At 42.9% G+C, this 21,269-nt stretch overlaps 1 protein-coding gene across 4 annotated transcripts in view; it reads right to left on the bottom strand.

Moving 5' to 3' along the window:
* The window catches only part of SLAIN2 (SLAIN motif family member 2), an 85,374-nt gene extending 80,310 nt beyond the window's left edge, over window positions 1-5,064 (bottom strand). For all 4 annotated transcript variants that reach the window (XR_014812423.1, XR_014812424.1, XM_005666635.4 and 1 more), the window contains exon 1: window positions 4,404-5,064. Coding sequence is in view for 2 of the 4 variants with exons in the window: in XM_005666635.4 (XP_005666692.1) it covers window positions 4,404-4,792 (389 nt within the window). In the remaining 2 variants the exon portion in view is untranslated. The remainder of the gene's footprint in view (window positions 1-4,403) is intronic.
* Between the last annotated feature and the right edge of the window lie 16,205 nt (window positions 5,065-21,269).

Genomic DNA, 21,269 nt, shown 5'->3' with positions numbered 1-21,269 from the left:
TATCACCAAATTATTGTTGACCCAAAAGCTGTCAATCCAAAATATTATGGCAGAGTCAAAAGCCTTTCTAGAAATTTCAGACCGGATGGATTCCTTGCAAAATTCAAAACTAGCTAAAATAAAATGTTTGTAAAGTTAGAAAAGGAAAAAGCCAGAGGATTCACCATGAACAAGCCAAACCAAATTACTGCAATTTCTATTTTGATACATTTACTTCACTGCAGGTAAGCGCTCTTTAAGCACCATATAGCTTAATTATAGCAAGCCATTTGGCAAAATCTACCATGATGTCCATACAGGCAAAATGGCACATGGACTTGATAATAATAAGTAGAACTAATAGTTACTCAACAACCACAATGTATGGTGACTAATGATAATCTGTAGGGAATCTAGTTGAGCTACACAATTCAGAGCCATCTACTCTGTCATTTTAATATTTTTACCAACAACCTAAATGAAGAACCAGTAGGTATGCCTACCAAATATAAAAACGACCAAAAAAACTGGAAGTAGATAGTATTAAATGCCTTAACCATCACTAACAAAATGAAATGTAAAAGCGTAAAATATTTAAGCTCAAAAAATTCATTACAGAAAATTAGGGTTAGGGAGACTTGGTTTAACAACCTATGTATAAAAGATACGGAGTGTAACTGACACGGCTCATATTAAGCATAAGTAACAAAAGTTAAAACTGTTGATGAAATATTTGGTTTCAAAATAACAGCATTTAGCTCAAGCAAGACATATCTACCACACACTGTCTGCTCAAATATCATCTAAAATGCTGAGTACAGTTCTGAGTACAATGTTTAATGACAAGAAACAACTAGAATTCATTAAGAGAAAAATGACCACGGCTGAAAGATCAGAGAATTACCATTATCTAAGGAATGATTAAATAAATGGGGATTGTTTTACTCTGAAGAAGAGATGAGAATGCTCAGAGTGTGTGGTGGGAAAAAAGTTAGCAGGGTCATGACAGTAGTATTCAAGTAGTATAAGGGGCCATTTATGTGGAAAAGGAATTATACTTGGAGAAAGCAAAATATAGTGGGAACAGCATAAGCTATGATGTCATAAAGACCTGGATTCAAATACTGGCTCTATTATTTACCATATATTATTTGATGCTTAGAAAGAGATTAAATTTCCTTACCTGGAAAATGATACCTAACTCATAAATGAATAAAAAATTAAACACAATTAAGTTAAAAATGTTTATAAGCTGCCTGGCATAGCCTGTCACACTGTGATGCAAAATGTTAGTTCTCTTCTCTAGACTTTTCCAAGTTGTTCTATAAGGGTGTTTTTCAAACTGAGAACCACCCATTAATGGATTAGCATATCAGCTCAGCAGTGGTTTGTAACTAGCATTTTTTTCTAAAGAAACAGAACAGAACAGAAAATATTAGTGCTTACCACAGGTACTAAGTAGAGTTTTGTGAAACTTTTGTTTCAATTATTCATATACCTGTGCACTACGCTATAGCATAAAATGTAATTATCATGAAGCGGGGTCCGGAAAAAAAAAAAAAAAAGCTGTGAAAGCCACTACTCAAAGAACAACCCTACTTTCTAAATGTGTTCTACATATCTTAGTTCCTTGGGAGCACAATATAATAAATTTAGGAACCAAACCATACAGTATTAGAGATTATATTCAAAACATATTGGCATCGAAAAGTCCAGCATTAAAGAAACCTGTTTTTTCTGTTGTTGCTGAACCTTGTTTTTCCCATATTTGATCTCAGACCCATAATTATTTTTTCACATAATATCTATTAACACCTTCAGTACTAGCATTTCATGGTATACATTTGGGGAAAAACATTTCTCTAGATGAAAGAGAAAGAAATGGGTATAAGTTACATAAAGTAGATTTCTTGCTTGCAAAGAAAAAACTCCTGACTGTGAATCCTGCTCTAACTTCCACTAAAACTCACCACCCCTCCTAACATACTCCAAACACATATTCCAAAGCACTTTAAATATGATTTTCAAACTTTTAATTCACATAAATCTTTTCAGAAAAAGTGTAGGACATCTATAATATTGATATGTAATCAGGATCAGAGTAGTGATAAGCAGGTACCATCTAGTCAAAAGAAACTTCTGCCATAGTATTTAAAACGTGCTCTACCTGAACAAATAAACCCTCTGCTCAGAAACTAAAGCAGCGAAAGACTTAATCGGCTTCTCCAAGTGGAGTCAATGTGTTCTAAGAATACATAATCTAAAATGGGCTGATGAGTGCAGCTAATCCTCATTATTATTAAGAGAATCATTATCATCATCACTTGGAAGAGGCATGTGATGATATTTAGATGATTCTGGTTTCTTTTAAAGTGTATAGATGCCTAGGATTCCTTTGCAAGGACGTGATTTCACAGTAATATGAAAAACTGTCACTACCACAGTCAGTTCTAATAATATTTGGTGTCACTTGGCAATAAAATAAAGTCTTGACATCATACAACCAAGAGTATTGCTGTAATTCAAACCTTTCTAATTGGGACTTACAAATACCTGACTCTGCTCCAGCAGTAGTCAGGCATAAAATGCCCTTCCCACTTCTTACCCACCCTCAGACTCCAAAGTCACCTCTCCTCAAAGTTTACCCCAACTACTTTATTTATTTATTCATTAATTTATTTATTGTTTTTTTAGGGCTGCACCTGTGGCATATGGAAGTTACCAGGCTAGGGGTCAAATCAGAGCTGTAGCTTGCTGGCCTACAGCACAGCCACAGCAACGTCAGATCCAAGCCGAGTCTGCAACCTACGCCACAGCTCACAGAAACACAGGATCCTTAACCCACTGAGTGAGGCCAGGGATCAAACCCGCATCCTCATGAGTACTAGTCGGGTTCATAACCCACTAAGCCACAACAGAAACTCCCCAACTACTTTAGACTATTATTTTCTTCCCAATTTCTGGGCACTCTCAGTACTTTTTGTCCCTATTACTCTTTTTTTTTTTTTAAGCAACTCAAGGTGTATTTCCTAGCTTATTTTACTCCTGCATAAAACTTGGCTCCCAGTAAGACTGTAACTGCCTTAATGAACAGGGATCAACATTTATGAATCTCAAGATCCTGAAAGCATTCACTAAATATCTCTTGATTTAAACAATAAGGCTTAAGAGTTATAGCAGCTAGTCTTGGAGAGTTCATACGCCAGGCTCATGCTAAAAGCATACATGGATTATCTCATAATCTTTGTAACTCTATATAAGAACTATTATTTTCTCCATCAAACAGAGCAAGAAAGTGAGGCTCAGAGTAACTTGCCCAAGGTCTTAACAGCTACAAAGTATCTGAGCCAGGGCTTGAATCCAAGCAAAGCTCCTACCTAATTACCTCAGTTAAGTTCTGTAAAGTTACAGCCCTGCAATACCAGCGTCCATGATTTCAACTGCACCAAGCCAGAAGTTTCAACAAAGAGCAGAGTTATTTCAGCTAAAAATTAAAATTTCAAAACAGGATAAATGAAGACAAATTAAGAATTTCCCACTGACATCTTCGTGCGGTTGCAATAAAACTCGGGGGAAACTGCCTCCCCCGTCCTTCATATATATGGAAGTGATATCAGAGTGTGGGTCACAATTTTACAAAGAAGTGTCTTTTGACAATACAGTTCGGTTCAGATTTTTAAAGAGGGCTCTTTTTCTCTGCCTCTAGGATGACATGGAAATGAAAGGTGGATTAACTGTCACTTCACAGCTCCGAAAAAATGCCAGACCCAACTCTTGTTTTTAAAAATGAGAGCCAGGGCTCTTGTTTCCACCCGTGACTCTTCACACAAAGCAGCACCATCCCCTGCCCTCTTCACACAAAGCAAGCTTTACCCCACTACCCAACCGGGAGTGCTGATTCATAAGATCTCCCCATCGCCGCCAGAAAGGTACCCATCTCCCACTGATCCAAAACACTGACCACTGCACGGACTTGGGCCACTCTGGTCTGCTTCCCGCACTGGGTTATACTACATCGGCTGACCCCTCCCCAACATCCAAAACGCCCAGACCACCATCCCAAAGCCAGTATGTCACACAAAGCAGGAGCTCTTTCTTCAAAGCGGTTTCCCATCTCCGACTCCTCCCACAGCAAACAGCCCTTCCTATGCTGTGCCAGCCTCTAGACCCCAACGGGGTCCAAAGCCCAGAGGGTCCTCAACCCAGAAGAGAACTAGCTACAAACCCTGCTCCCTTTGCAAGCCTCGAACCCTCAACTCTCACCGACCTTTCTGCAACCCAATCAAAACCACGAGTCCCCCGTCAGAGAGCGGATCCCGCCACACAAAAGCGAGGTGTCTTAACCAGAGGACCCTCGGAAGACGCTCTCCGCCCCCAGGCCCATCCCCGCCCAGCCCCGGCCCGGCCCGGAGCCCCGCGCTCACCAGCTCTCCTCCTCCTCCTCCCAGCCTGACAGGCGCTCCAGCTCCTCGGGCCGCAGCGGCTCCACCTCGTCCAGCAAGCCACCCTCGCCTGCCGCCAGCAAGGAGGTGGCGTCCCGCAGCTCCTCGCTACTCGTCCGCCTCGGGCCCGTCCCGGCCCCGCTGCCCGACTTGGCGCTGAGGCCCAAGGGGAAGCCCCGAGGGGAGGCCGTACCGGAGGAGGGAGTGGACCCACCGGTCCGAACCGGGCTGCCAGGCCCGAGGGAGCCGGCGCCCTGCACGGCCCCGGAGCGGCTCCTCAGCTGCTCATTCTGCTTCTCCAGCTTCTTCACCAGCTCCTGCAGCTTCCGCACCTCCTGGTCCGCGTTCACGTTGGAGTTAACGTCCTCCATCCCGGCTCCGCCGCCTCTGTCGCCCGCCACCCGCTTGGACTCACAGCGACAGGGAAAAAGCCGGAGGAAAAAGGTGCCGCCGCCGCTCACTCTAGCCGACGCGCCGGCATATAGCAGGGCCAGGCCCCACCGCCAGGGTCCCCTCTGCTTCGGTTCCGAAGCGCCGCTGGCCCCAGCCGTGCCGCCTCATCTGCGCCGGCTCCAGGATTGGGGGAGGCGGCGCCAATATCCGGCCTCAGCCGCCATCTTCCCTCCGTCCCTCCGCCCCCCTCAGCCCGGCCCCGTCGGTGACCTCAGAGCGTCGAGGGTGGACAGGCAGCGGGCGGACGCTGAGAGGACCTGGCGCAGATCTCGTGGAGGGGCGGGGCCATGGGCGAGGCCGGTGGGGAGGGCCCGAGTGGGGCGGGCCTTACACCGGAAGGGGCGGTGCCTATGCGTCAGCGGAGGTGGGCGGCTGCCCCTCAGGCTGGGCAGAGCGATTCCGGTCTCAGGCAGAGCGGAGGGGAGTGTGGACTTGGCGGTGGGTGGGGCTAAGGTTGCTCTCGGAGGCGCTCCCTTAGCACCGACTATTGGCAGTGGATGTGTACCGGCTGGTGGGACCGGCGCCCGGTCCAATCCTCCTTCTCTGCTGGTTCTCGGGTGGGCGCTCAGCTGGGCCCCTTGGAGAGACAATTAATTTCATCTGTTTGTTCAGCAAATATTTATTAGATGCCTCCTTGAAAATAGTAGATTGTCCGGGCTGGCAGGAGCCTCAGACCATCTGTGACGCGTTTTTCTCTGAAAATGAGAAAACAGAATCCCAAATTGTTAAGAGAGGTCTAAGGTCAAAATAATAACCGTAAATTGTTGAGTGCTTGCTTACTACGGGCCAAACACTGCATTTTACAGGGATTATCTCGTTGATTAGATCAGTTTTCTCGACTTTACTGCAGCTTACTGCACACTTGTATGGAAGCAGGGAATAGAAAAACGCTTCTCTCGCCTAAACTTTGTATGTTAATTGAGGCATAATTTGTTCTTCAGATCGTTTTCTTCTGAAAAACTTTTTCATAGTGTATCTTTTTAAAAAGTTGTGTATTGAAAGCACTTAAACATTTTGACAAAAAAAACTGATGAATGCTGAGAGATGTAAAAATGTGTATTCAATGGCACCCCTGTATAATTCGTACTCTTGCTGCAAAAAGAAAACAAAAATACTAAATTCTTTGTTTTGATCACATTCACCGCTCTTCAGAGAGCAAATTGTGAACGACTGGTTTGTGTTTGCAGCTTTCCTCTAATTGCCTCCTCCACCCTTTGCTAATAATGATCCAGTGCTATTACACTTGGGTGTGGACTCATATGCCAAGTCCTACTTGCTTGTACCTTTTAAACTTCCTGTGATGTGTTTTCCTTACTTAGAATATTTTACCTACCAAATCTGATTCTGTTTTTGAAAACGCGTGCTCATCCATCTAGGAAAACTTTTCCCCACAATTCCACAAAGATCTAGTTGTTCTGTTTAACGTTACCTGAGCAATAGTTTTCAACAGGTGTTTGCACTTTTTAAAAATTTGCTTTTTTTCTCAGTTGCTTTCAGTTGTTTTTGTCTATACACCTGATGAAAAGAGACCATTCATTTTTGTTTTCCATGTCTAGTAGAGTGTCTGACACAGTGGACATTCAAAATCTGCTCTGTTGAAAGTTATGAAGAATGTAAGCTCTGGGAGTTCCTGTTGTAGTGCAGTGGAAACGCATCTAACTAGGATCCATAAGGACTCAGTTTGATCCCTGGCCTTGCTCAACGGGTCAGGGATCCGGCTTTGCTGTGAGCTGTGGTGTAGGTTGAAAACATGGCTCAGATCCCGAATTGCAGTGGCTGTGGCGTAGGCCAGCAGCTGCAGCTCCAATTCAACCCCTAGCCTGGGAACTTCCATATGCCACAGGTGTGGCACTAAAAAGCAAAAAATAAAAAAGAATAAAAAAAGAATGTAAATTCTGACAGGTCAAGGACCAGATATTTATTCATAGCAAAAAAAAAAAATACTGTTTTCAATGTTTGCTGACTGTAAATATTTTCCTAGTTATTCACACCTCATCAAAGGATGTCTTTGCTTCACAATAATTGTTAAGCAGTATGTATCATCTATACAATGCACATCTAAGTATCACTGCTGTCTCTGACACATTTGAACTGGTCACCAGAGAGTTCAGCAACACAGCTGCTTCACATGGCATTTTTCACTTGGATTCAATAGTTTGTGAAATAGACCCCAGCTAGCCCGCTTCTGGAACAAGAATATTCCAAATATATTCCTTGAAAAGAATAGCTCGTATAACGTATGACATTCATGGAGGAAGGAGAGGTTGCTGTAATGTGGAGAAATGAGTGAAGCATCAGAAGGACCGGTGGCAGATTCCAGCTATACCACAAATGTGGTACTTGACCTCAATCTCTGATCCTCACGCAGTCCACAAGGGCTCTATTTTCAAAAGACGTCTGGGTGTTCCCATGTGGTGCAGCAGGTTAAGGATCTGGCCTTGTTACTGCAGCAGTTGGGGTCAATGCTGTGGCACAGGTTCGATCCCTGGGCCAAGAAATTTCCAAATGCTGGCCAAAAAAAAAAAAAAAAAAGTCTGACTACTTCCTAGCACCTCCACTAGTACAACTCTAGTTCAAGTTGCCATCTTTTCTTGTCTAGCTTGCTGTTATACTCTCTTAATGGGCTGTTCACTTTGTGATGGCACACAGCAACCAGATGAGCCTTTGTGTAAGTCAGGTCAGGTCCCTCCTTTGCTGGGGATCCTTCACTTGATCCCAACAAACTTAAAATTCCAAGTCCTTTCCTTGACCTATAAGATTTGGGCATTCCCATCATGGCTCAACGGAAACAAATCTGATAGTATTCATGAGGATGAAGGTTCGATCCCTGGCCTCACTCGGTGGGTTAAGGATCCAGCCTTGCTGTGAGCTATGGTGTAGATTGCAGGCACAGCTCGGATCCTGCTTCGCTGTGGCTGTGGTGTTGGCTGGCAGCTACGGCTCCGATTTGACCCCTAGCCTGGGAATCTCCATATGCCGTGGATACGACCCTAAAAATACAAGGCAGCGTGGATACGACCCTAAAAATACAAGGCAGCGGGGGAAAACAAGACGAAATACTTGGCAAGTTCTGGGGGTTTCTCGTTAACTACCCTATTCTTCCTCTCCATGACTCTACTCCAGCCACACTGACCCTTTTGATGTTCTTCAAACCTGCCAATCATGCTTTTACCTTAGGAACTTTGCACTTGCTATTCCCTCTATCTAGGATCGCTTCTTCTTTCACACTGTCATATTACTAACTCCATTTGTTCAGGTCTCAGTTCAAATATCGCCACCTACGTTTATTATCCTCATTATTATGACCCTCGTAAGATAGCATCCTATCATTCCCCATCTTCTCAGCCTGCTGCATTTTCATTTCGGTCACATCGTCTATTTCTTCCTTTGTTTACTGCCTATCTCTCCCCAGTAAAATGTGAATTATGTGAAAACAGGTTTCACTGATATATCCCTGGTACCTAGAACAGTACCTATTATATGGTAGGTGTTTGAGAAATGTGGGATGAATGGACAGATTTAGGTCAGATGAATTTCAGATAAACGTCTTTGTTATGTCTTAAATCATTACAGTGGAGATTCCTAACACTGTTGAATGGCTAATTTTCTTAATTATACTTTCTTCTTTCAAAAGAGCAACATGTCACTCTACGTATATCATCTTCAAAACTAGGTCATTTTCTACATCCTGACTGCCAACAGCCATTAATAATTGCTCAGGAAAGTCTTAGGTTCTCACTGAGGACAGAAATATTTCCATTCTATCCCAGACTTATCTTTCTCTTTCAGGTTAACTACAATACTGTTTTCTCTGGTGACTCAGAAGTGGTGGAGCATATTTTTAAAAGTTACTCTAAAAGTGACTCTCGTGTAGATAAGAGGAGTAAAGCTGGGTAATGTCTGCTGTATGCATCATAGTTACTCCAACTAGCCTTGCAGGTGTTGTCTTTTAATGATAAGCTTGCTTTGTTCCTCACTGAAGGAGTTGCTTCTTTTCTAAGCTGGTGTGGCCCCTCCCATAACTTGTTTCTACTTGCATGTTAGCTTTGGTGAAACGCCTGACAAAGGGGAAAATATTACAAACCACTGAAAATATTTGGGTAAAAAACTATTACTCGGTTGGCTGAAAGGTATTTAGTAGTCCCAAAATCCTAAACCAAAATAGGTGTTTGTGTGTGTGCATGCTCACACATAAACACATGCCCAAAAGGAGTTTGGAAATTGCTAGGCATTTACGGAAATATTTGCATTTGTTTAAAAAATGCCCAGGAGTTCCCGTTGTGGCACAGCAGAAATGACTCCAACTAGGAACCATGAGGTTTCGGGTTTGATCCCTGGCCTTGCTCAGTGGGTTAAGGATCCATGGCAAGCTCAGTGGCCTTGCCATGAGTTGTGGTGTAGGTTGCAGATGAAGCTCAGATTCTGCGTTGCTGTGGCTGTGGTATAGGCAGGTAGCTGTAGCTTCAATTTGACCCCTAGCCTGGGAACCTCCATATGCCACAGATGCGGCCCTAAAAAGCAAAAAAAAAAAAAAAGTTCATATTCTTCGAAGAAACCTTTATTATCCAGTATATCCATTTTATCTTCACAGGCACACACTGCAATAATCATTTCCTACACATTCTCTCTCACCTATTCCTTACCAGCATTTTTCCCTGAGATCTACCTCCCTTTAGTCTATCAGGGGCCTCTCTACTGTCTTGGCACATGCAAACTTAAGAAGGAATCCCATGAACTTTAAAAGCTATGCGTATAAGTGATTCTGAATTGAAATCTTGGGGACAAAAAGGAGCCCAGGATTTGAACCTAAAATTTTTCCAACCAGCATTGGTCAGATCTTACAGTTATCGGATGCCTCAAAAGTGACCACAATGGCAGGCATCACTTCCTTAAGAAGGTCCTCTGGCCAACAGTGGTCCCCATCACACGGTTAGGGTGGCCATGTGTAACACTGATATAAAGATGAGAACAGGGCAGAGGCGAGCAGGCTGTCAAACTTTTAGGAAGCTCCTGTCTTAGCCCCATCTGAAACAATATCTAATCTCCCACTCTTTTTGTGGTAGCAAGAGGGAAGATAAGATTGTAAAATAAAATGTATTATTTCCCCCGCTTTTTAAGGAATATATCAACAGAACAGTGAAGCTGGAAAAGTAGCATATGAACCACTTCTGAATATGCATGATGTTCTAAAGAACCTACCATTCAAAGGCAGGGGAAAATTTACTAAGAATTATCCAAATATCCAAGTTGATACAAGTGCCAGTAATCTGATCTAGGATTTAAAATACATCATTCTGGGAGTTCCCATTGTGGCTCAGCAGTTACGACCCATTCTCATAGGGTCCATGAGAATGGAGGGTCTGTTCCTGGACTTGCTCAGTCGGTTAAGGATTTGGCGTTGCCATGAATTGAGGTGTAGGTCACGGATGCAGCTTGGATCTGGTGTAGGCTGGAAGCTACATTCTGATTCAAACCTTAGCCTGGGAACTTCCATACGCCACAGATAGAGCCCTAAAAAGACATAAATAAATAACTTTTTAAAAAGTAAATTACATTATTCTGAATATTGACTTAGAGATGCTACAGAGATAGTAGACTATGAATAGAGGGTTGAATTAGGCTAAAGTGAAGTAAGCTGTCCTAGAGATATTTATACAGTTACTCTCCTATCTCAGAAGTTGTAGATAATTCCATTCCTGAGTCTTTGGGATATTCCTGAAATCTAACACAAACAGAAAAATACCATCAACTATCCAATTTGCCCAAGCACATCTAGAAGTTACTTTCTTATTCATCATCATCCTCATGTAAACAAAGTTACACGTACCTTGGAAGTGTAATTCTGTAAATATCTAGGTCTTTTTGAATTAGTCCAATAATAATAGTAGCTAACAATTACTGACCACTTTTTTTTTTTTTTTAATCTTTTTAAGGCTGCACCCTCACCACATGGAGGTTCCCAGGCTAGGGGAAGAATGAGAGCTGCAGCTGCTGGCCTACGGCCACCGCCACAGCAATGCCAGATCTGAGCCGCATCCTTGACCTATGCCACATCTCGCAGCAATGCTGTATCCTTTAACCCACTGAGTGGGGCCAGAGATTGGACCCACATCCTCACAGATACTAGTCAGGTTCTTAACAAGAACTTCTGCTCACCACTTTTATGCTATGTAATAATTCATTTAAAATTCACAATTGTCCTTTGAGACATCAGCTATTAGTATCATCACCTCCATTTTATGCATAAGGATACTGAGACAAATATTAAATAATTTCCCAAGATCGCATCGCCAGGAAGTAATAGAGCTGGTTTTAAACCCAGGTGATCTGACTTCAGAATCTGTACTCATAACCTCCAGTAATTCATGACCAAGATGAATTCTCCATTGTTTTCCTTACAAGAATATCAATCCCTCAGTCAGTCACCACCTGGGGTGAGGATTGGGAGTAAGGGTTACTGCTTTTATGATACCCAACAACACAATCCCTTTGCTCTAAGAGCAAGCTTGCCAGGGTTGAAATCTCAGCACCTCTGGGGTGCAACTCATTGAAACAATCTATTCCTTGGAGAAGGAGGCAAGTCCTCTATCTCTTGCTCAAAACACTTTCTTGTAGGCCGTGTACTCAGTACTCCAGATACTGAGAGGTTAGTGGAGGAGTCCTGAAGTTTACCCACGCCTGCTTCAGTCAACGGTTTGCTAAGATGAAGCTTCAGCATCTGAGCTTCTTCCTGGAAAGGCTGGTAGGTTAAGTCCAGCCTGTAGGAGTTTAGTGGAGAAGAAGTTGATAGAGGGATTCTTTTATCTAGGGCAATAATACCACCACCCAAATCAACAAAGTATGAAGATTTAAGAGTCGGAATTTAATGGCAAGAGTCCTAGGCCTATACATGAGAGAAGGAAATTTTTTTTTTTTTTTGGTCTTTTTGCCATTTCTTGGGCCGCTCCCACAGCATATGGAGGTTCCCAGGCTAGGGGGCAAATCGGAGCTGTAGCTGCTGACCTACGCCAGAACCACAGCAACACGGGTCCGAGCTGCGTCTGCAACCTACACCACAGCTCACGGCAACGCCGGATCGTTAACCCACTGAGCAAGGCCGGGGATCGAACCTGCAACCTCATGGTTCCTACTCGGATTTGTTAACCACTGTACCACGACAGGAACTCCAGAGAGAAGGAAATTTTGAATGGGTCCTGAAATAAAGGATACAAAATAGCTCTCAAAAGACAAAGTATAGAGCCAGGGAAACAGAGGAGAGCAGGAGGAGGGGTCTCAAAAGTAGATGAGAAGGTAACTCTGGGCTAAAACCAGTCATTACATGACTAGCAAAACCAGTCACTGCAGGCTTTGTAGCAGGTGGTGTGGGAGGAACAGTTGCATTTAAAGGGCCAGTGGGGGAGTTCCCGTTGTGGCTCATTGGGTTAAGAACCTGACATAGTGTCCATGAAGATGTGGGTTCGATCCCTGGCTTCGCTCCATGGGTTAAGGATCCAGTGTTGCTATGAGCTTTGACATAGGTCACAGACATAGCTCGGATTCCGAGTTGCTGTGGCTGTGGCGGGCAGCTGCAGCTCTGATTCAACCCTAGCTTGGGAGCTTCCATATGCTGCAGGTAAGGCCCTAAAAAGAAAAAACACACAAACAAACAAATAAAGGGCCAGTGATGCTGTTGTCTGGCTGGGTTGTGAGTTTATAGCCTTGGGAAACATTAGTAACCAGATATGCTGGACTAGAGCCCACTCGGCAGAGCTCGCTGATATACAAGAGTCCACCATCATCTGTAAAGAGATTCCATCTCCCCGAAGTTCCTGGAAACCAGATAGCCCTCATCTCACATCTGCGCTCTAGTCTAGAGAAATGAGGGTAGGGTGTTGGGCAGGGAAGAGATGAGTGATAGGGCATGGCACAGGTGGTTCCCCTGTTATCAGTGGGTATGGTTTACCTCAGAGGGGGCACCTGCACACGAAGAGAAGAGGTGGCTCTCAGTTCCCAAGAGCTGTTCTGTCTGTCGGCATGGTTGTCTCCGCTAGCATTACTGGAAGACCTTTTTTTTTTTGTCTTTTTAGAGCCGCACCCTCGGCACATGCAGGTTCCCAGGCTAGGGGTTTAATTGGAGCTATAGCTGCTGGCCTACACCATAGCCGCAGCAATGCCAGATCCGAAGCCGCGTCTGCAACCTACACCCCAGCTCATGGCAATGCCCGATCCTTAACCCACTGAGCGAGGCCAGGGATCGAGCCTGCGACCTCATGGTTCCTAGTTGGATTCGTTTCTGCTGCGCCCCGACAGGAACTCCCAGAAGACTTACATCTCCTGTTCTACCATCACCATCTCTCAAACTGTGCTTTTCCTACTGCCTACTCTTGGTTCCACTTCCACCCTCCTCAGTTGATCCGGAGGTGTGGCCAGCTATTTAGGCAATCTTCAGTCACACACAACTGTCAGCACTTCTTTTTTTGGGGAGGGGGGTGTCTTTTTAGGGCCACACCTATGGCACATGGAGGTTCCTGGGCTAGGAGTCAAACTGGAGCTACAGCTGCTGGTCTACACCACAGCCACAGCAACACGGGATCCGAGCTTCATCTTCGACCTACACCACAGCTCATGGCAATGCCAGATCCGAGCTGCATCTATGACCTACACCGTAGCTCACAGCAAGGCTGGATCCTTAACCCACTGAGTGAGGCCAGGGATCAAAACTGCATCCTCATGGATAATAGTCAGATTCATTTCTGCTGAGCCATGATGGGAACTCCTATCAGCACTTCTGATTAAGCATCCTCTGAGCCCTTGAATATTGGATCTAAATTATGACTTGGTGTCTTTGTAAACAGCTCTTGAGAAAGCCACCAAAATTCTGCTGTGCACTGGCAGCAGGAAAGATCGTGGTGTTGATGGTATCCTGGCAGGGAGAGGGCATGCATATTACTGGACAGCAGGACAGTGTGTTGCGTCCAAAGATGTGACTACAGGCTGCGTGGAAGGCAATGAATTTCTCCAACCTCTCCAGCAGGTGGGATAAAAGAAATGTTTTTCGAGACAAATATCATATATTACTTACATATGGAATGTTAAAAAATGATCCAGGGAGTTCCCTGGTGGCTCAGTAGGTTAAGGATCCAGCATTGTCAGTGCAGTGACTTGGGTCACTGCTATGGCACAGGTTCAACCCCTGGCCCATGAACTTATGCATGCTGTGGGTGTGGCCAGAAAATTAAAAAAATTTTAATTAAAAAATTATTCAGATGAACTTAATGGAGTTCTTACTGTGGTGCAACCAGGATCGGTGGAGTCTTGAGAGCACTGAGATGCAGGTACGATCCCCAGACCGACACAGTGGGTTAAGGATCTGGTGTTGCTGCAGCTGCGGCTTAGGTCACAACTATGGCTCAGATTTGATTCCTGGCCAAGGGAGCTCCATGTGCCACAGGGCAGCCAAAAAATAAAACAAACAAACAAACAAAAAAACAAAGCAAACAAACAAAAAAATGAACTTACTTATAAAACAGAAATAGAATCATAAACATAGAAAACAAACTCCCAGTTACCAAAAGAGATAGCAGGGGTGAGGCGGAGATATAAATTAGGAGTTTGGGGTTAACATACATACACTACTACATATAAAATAGGTAAACAACAAGAACCCACTGTAGAGCACAGGGAACTCTACTCAATAACTTCTAATAACCTATATGGAAAAGAATCTGAAAAGGAATATTTATATATATGCATATAACCCAATCACTTTGTTATACACTTGAAACTAACACAGTATTGTAAATTAACTGTACTTCAATAAAAATAAAATAGGCGTTCCCTGGTGGTCTAGCAGTTAAAGGATCTGGCAGTGTTACTGCTATGACTCAGTTCACTGCTGTGGCATGGTGGCCTGGGAACTTTTGTATGCTGCAGACACAGCCAAAAAATTAATTAATTACATACCAGAGAGAGAGAGAGATGCTTTTTTATGTCCGCACCTCGGATGCATTCAGACCTACATCACAATGTTGCAGAAGGTCCCCTCTAAGAGTGGGCGAAGCCTAGTAGAGTCCAGGCAGAAGAAAAAAATCTCCTCCTCCTCCACTTAGTCAAAAGGCTAACAAAGGCCACCACCTCCACACAGAAGCTGATGTGCTCCCTGCGCACAGTAAAGTAGTTGCCAGAGTTTCCACATGACTGTAGCAATTGGGCTTGGCTCTGGAGCCTTAGATGTGGGCAAGAACATTTCATCATCCCTTGAAGAGTCAGCCCAGCAGTGAAGCAGCCAAGACTAGTACTGCAAGCAGAGAATATGGACAGGGGCTCTGTGAGAGGATCCCAAATGGGCTAGAGGGCTCAGGCTCATTTTTATGGGGCTGGTCTAGCTTAAAGCCACAAAGTTCAGACAGTCCTCTCCCTGACCTCCAAACGAATGATAAACATCACTTCTATTTTTCTTACAGTTTCTTAGAATTTTTACATTCAACTCTTCTGTTCACATGGGATTTATTCTGGTGGGTTGGGAGGTGTCATTCTAAATGGACGGTTCAAATGGGACCCTGTCATAAGCTGGGTTATACTCTATATAGCCTTGAGGTCATTGCTACTAGTTCAAGGTGTACTGTTAAGGGATGAGAATGATGAGGATTATAAGGAGAGTGATCCTTGCTCTGCTGCAGCTTATTGTCTAATTAAGGGGATGAAATATACACAGTTAACTACGCATAAAAAGAACCATGTGAAAAGCATCATGTGAGCCACATGGACTTGAAAGAAGACAGGGCATTTTTGTGTGTTTGTTTTTCCTACGATTTTTTTTTTTTTTTGAGAGAGTATTAAGGAAAGAGAAGTAGATTCCTTCTGCCTGAGATAAATAGAGTTTCCCCAAAAGTATTATCATTTAAGATGGGCCTCCAAGGGTAGGTAGCTATCAGAGTTCCAGCTGTGGTGCAGCGGAAACAAATCCGACTAGGAACCATGAGGTTGTGGGTTTGATCCCTGGTCTTGCTCAGTGGGTTAAGGATCTGGCATTGCTGTGAGCTGCGGTGTAGTTGGCAGATGTGGCTCCAATCTGTTGTTGCTGTGGCTGTGGTGTAGGCCAGCGGCTACAGCTCTGATTTGACCCTTAGCCTGGAAATTTCCATATGCCGTGGGTGCGGCCCTAAAAGCAAAAAAAAAAAAAAAAAAAAGGAAAGAAAGAAAGAAAGAAAGAAAAAGGATATCTGCTATCTTAATCTTGACTTGTTAGTTCTAATGAACAGAAAACCACTTGAATCATCTCAATTAAAAAGGGGGTTAGAGGAGTTCCCACTGTGGCCTAAGTGGATTGTTGATGTCTCTGCAGCTCCAGGATGCAGGTTCAATCCTGACATAGTGGGTTAAAGGACCTGGTATTGTTGCAGCTTCTGCACAGGTCAAAACTGTAGCTTGGGTCTTATCCCTGGCCCAGGAACTCCATGTGTCCTAGGGTGGCTAAAAAAGAAAAGGGAAAGAAAGGTGTGTGTGTGTGTGTGTGTGTGTGTGTGTGTGTGGACTGAGTTGTTGTTGTGGTGTAGTGGGTTAAGAATCTGACTGCAGTGACTTGGTTTGCTGCAGAGGTAAGGATTTGATCCCTGGCCTGATGCAGTGGGTTAAAAAAATCTGGCATTGCCACAGCTGCAGCATATCTTGCAGCTGCAGTTTGGATTCAATCCCTGGCCCAGGGAAACTTCCAATATGCCGTGGGTGCAGCCATTAAAAAAGGGGGGGAGTGTAATTCATTCATCTCATTTATAAGAATCTATTCTAAAAATAAATTGGAAAAAAGTGTGAACAGAAATCTGCACAAGGCAGTTTGCTATTTGTATGCCATTATTTGTAATAGCTAAAGACTGAGAGCAAACCAAAAGTTATCAATACAGGACTAGTTAAGAAAACCCTGAAGCATCCACACAATGGAGAACTATGCCTCAATAAAAAAAGGAAGTGAGGAGTTCCTGTCGTGCCGCTTCCGAAACAAATCTGACTAGGAACCATGAGGTTGTGGGCTCAATCCCTGGCCTCACTCAGTGGGTTAAGGATCCAGTGTTGCTGTGAGCTGTAGTGTAGGTGGCAGTTGGGGCTTGGATGTGATGTTGCTGTGGCTGTGGTGTAGGCCAATAGCTGTAGCTCTGATGTGACCCCTAGCCTGGGAACGTCCTTATGCCGTGGATGAGGCCCTAAAAAGCCAAAAAGAAAAAAAAAAAAAGAAAAAATGAAAGATCTCCATAGGTCTCCAAGATAACTGGTTCAGAATAGTATTTAGGATTAACAGCAGGGAGGGATATAAAATATATACATATATGCTTATATTTTAAAGAAACAATGGAATTCTATTCCAAAAATCAATTTTTAAAAAATGGTGACCCAATGGGGAAAGAGGAAACAGAGTGAATGGTATAGACATTGTGAAATAAAATTCATATTTTATGTCAAGACAAGAAAAATTTAAACATGACACGAATTCTGTCTTTTGGCCTCCTCTCCTCTCTACTGTGCACTGTGTATCTGCATTATGCCAACAGCAGAAATACCTGCTCAACCATAAAGAGCAGCATTCTCTCAGCATCAACAAGACAACTCCTTTAAAGATAACATTCCTTCTTAATCTTGTAAATGGTTCTCAATCCCACTACTTCATACTTGCAGATCTGGATTGTGTAAACTGTCCATAATACATCATTTAATGCACAGTCTTCTATATAAAACATTTTGTATAACTGTGGCTTTGACTTCGAGCAGGTGGAACAGTTCTTGAAGATTTCTGAGGGGCTGGTTCTGGGTTATAACCCTCAATTCGGCTTGAATAAAATTTTCTGTTTCTTTTTTAAATTGATTAATTTTTCATCAATGAAAGATAACTAATCTCGAGTTTATCTTGTAACATAATTTCAATTTTCAATTTGCTTAAAAAGCAAAAATTAGGGAGTTCCTGATTGGCTCAGTAGAAAGGAAACCGACTGGTATCCATGAGGATGTGGGTTTGCTCCATGGCCTTGCTCAGTGGGTTAAGGATCCAGCCTCACTGTGAGCTGTGGTGTAGGCTAGCAGCTCAGCTCTGATTCGATCCCTAGCCTGGGAATTTCCATATGCTGCAGGTGCAGTCCCCAAAAGAAAAAAAAAATCAGAAAGTAAAAAAGGGGAGCTATTAAAAAGTTGTATTCTAACATCTGATGATAGGTAATACAGTGTGGCCAGGCCACTGAGGAACAGAACTACAAAGTTAGAAACCAAGGCAAGGTCCTTTATTTCCTTTAGTGATTCATTCACTTATTTATTCAACGTATTTAGGGAGTATTCAACGTATGTACCAGGAATTCGGCCTATAACAAAGAATCAAACAGAGGAAAAGACCTGAATTCACAGAGCTTACACTTCAGTGATGGCTGACAGTCACTGAACCCATAAGTGAAATGTAGAGTATGCCATATGATAGTGAGAAAGATAAATCAGCTAAGAGAGAGAGAGAGAGAGAGAGAGAGAGTGTGTGTGTGTGTGTGTGGTGGGGGGAGATTGCAATTTTCAACAGCGTGGTTAGGGAAAGCACAGCAGAAAAGATGCCATTTGAGCAAAGGTTTGAAGAAGGCAAGAGAGCTAGACATGCAGGTAACTTGGGAAGAGTATGCCCACAGAACAGCAAGTGCAAAGGCCCTGAGGCAGTAATGCACCTGGTTTCAAGGATAAGCAAAGTCTATGTGGCTAAACTGGAGTGAGTCAGGGGGAGAGTCACAGGCGATGGAAGTCAGAGGGACAGAGGAAAGATTCTCGAAGGGCTACAAGGCACCTATAAAGACTTTGGCTTTTACTCTAACTAAAATGAGAAGAAAAGGGAGGATACTGAGCAGAAGAATGACACGACCTGATATACATTTTAACAAGTGCCCTCTCTTCTCTGCTTCTTGTGTGTTTGCCAGTCGCTCCATTCTGCTTATTCTCTCTCAAAACTTCTGCTTACTCATGGCTTCTGTGTTCCCTTCATAACATCAGTTTCCATGTGGCTTTTCCTTTGGTGTTGTAACAACTGTTGACATTTCAGTTTGGGTGCCTACTGTGACCTAATCACTCAGTCTCTCAGTGTCTCAGTTCCAGATTCTTGGGTGACATAATATTAGACTCACATATTATTAGGCTAACTAAGATTAGTCCACCGTGGGAAAACAAGCTGAGCCTGGGGCAGAGGTGAACAGAATCCTAGAACATTTCCAGGAAGAAATATGGGCAGAAAGGCAATGGTTAAAAAATCAACTTCATCAGGTACCTCAAATATTTGGCATTTTCAAAATATACATAACAGTCAGTAATCTAGCATATTTAGTAAACAGCCTATAATCCTATCAGATTGCTGGAGTGCTGAGTAAGGACTTAAGAGAAATAGAAATAACAAGTGACTTTCTAATGTCTTATACTAAAATAGTGCTCCCTAAACTATCTGTGGCAAAGACTACTTTTCTTATTTATTTCCAATCTGTTGGAGAATTAGACTTTTATAAAAGTGAATTCCTAGAAAAATTAAATTTAAGATACATAAAGTTAAAGCCTAATTGTTATTACGTAGATTTAACAGACAGAAAATTACACAAATTACGATAACGTTTCTAGATGCTTTGTCTCAATTTCTGTTTTTATCACGCACCAGTTGCAAATAGTTCCATGCTTTAAATAGCCCGGTACTAAACATCATTTATCTAAGTAGTAGCTAAATTTTACAATAGTGATGGCAGATTAATGGTATTTCATATTTTAAATGCATATTGAAAAATATGAGTTGTATCGTTCATGTAGTTTTCACTTTTCTCATTCTTCTCTGTAAATAAGCTTAGTGTCCTGCATGTAGCTTCTAAGGAATCTTTGTTGATTGAAATATTTCTCTAGTTTAAGATCATAGTTAATTTTATGAAAAACAATGTGTAATTTGTTCTACTTAAATTTGCTATTACAGATGAACTCTACTGCTAAATATAGCTGAAACAGGTTCTATTTTCTCCTGGGTTAGAAATGGGAGAAACCAGGGGGAAAAGGAAATATATTTTCTTGAGATATAGACAACAAAAAATACTAACACTGAATTAGAGGGAATGGTGTTTCTAAATAGTCAAGTTTTGGAGCTCCTTGGAGGCCTAGAAGTTTTGGGCATTGTCACTGCTGTGGCTCTGGTTGGATCCCTGGCTCAGGAATTTCTGCATGTATGGGCGCAGGCAAAAAAAAAAAAAAAGTCACCTTTCATTAAGCACGCAAATCATGGGAGTTCCCTTTGTGGCTCAGAGGAAACAAACCCAACTGGTATCTGTGAGGATGTAGATTCAATCCCCCAGCCTGGCTCAGTGGATTAAGAATCCAGCGTTGCCTTGAGCTGTGGTATAGGTCACAGACAGGGCTCAGATCTGCATTAGGTGTGACCTTAAAAAAAGAAAAAAAAAAAAAAAAGAAGAAAAAGAATGCAAATATTTGTCCTGTAGTTGATTTGTCAGCAATTTTCTTTTTTTTTTTTTTTTTTTGCATTTTAGGGCTGCACCTGAGGTATATGGAGGTACCCAGGCCAGGGGTTGAATCAGATCTATAGCTGCCGTCCTACACCACAGCCACAGCAATGCCAGACCTGAGAGTTGTGTCTGCAACCTACACCACAGCTCATAGCAATGCCACATCCTTAACCTGCTGAGCGAGGCCAGAGATCAAACCCACTTCCTCATGGGTCCTAGTCAGGTTCATTTCTGCTGCGCCATGTCGGGAGCTCCCCATTTTCTTTTCTTTTCTTTTTTTGGTCTGTTCCTAGTCGGATTTTTGTCATGGTTCCTAGTCGGATTCATTAACCACTGAACCATAACACAAACTCCCCCATTTTCTTAATTTAGCAAGTATGTAAGCTCTCCATTCGATGCTAAGTTCCCTATAAAGTGAATTAGATTGATTGAAGCCAAGTATTTTATGGTTTCATCATCCAAGACAAATGTATCAATAAGTATAGCTAAGGAAACAAATAAATCATTGATTTGTTTACAAACTACCATTCTATTATTACTGTTCTGAGAGAAATAATAGAATAAGTTTACTCTGATAGAAGTAACCTTTAATTACTGATTCCCTAAGGTTATATGACTTTCTTCATCCATAGAATTCTGGGTAACTAGATTTTCGAATTCATGTACAAACGTAATTTTTAAAATCTGAAATGATGGTGGGGAATTAAATGAGGGCAGTACCTTAGTACTGCCTTGGATTTCTTCTTTTTTGTGTGTCTTTTTGCCATTTCTTGGGCCACTTCCACGGCATATGGAGGTTCCCAGGCTAGGGGTTGAATCGGAGCTGTAGCCACCGGCCTACACCACAGCCACAGCAACACAGGATCCGAGCTGCGTCTGCAACCTACACCACAGCTCAGGGCAACGCCGGATCTTTAAC

Source organism: Sus scrofa, chromosome 8 (assembly GCF_054392235.1).
Source record: "Sus scrofa isolate SSC_HxYL_T2T_F1_AM1 chromosome 8, Sscrofa_HxYL_maternal_Yorkshire_Landrace_v2.0, whole genome shotgun sequence".
In the NCBI taxonomy this organism is placed as follows: Eukaryota; Metazoa; Chordata; class Mammalia; order Artiodactyla; family Suidae; genus Sus; species Sus scrofa.
Note: the sequence above shows the minus strand (reverse complement) of the source record. Positions and strands in the feature narration are given on the sequence as shown.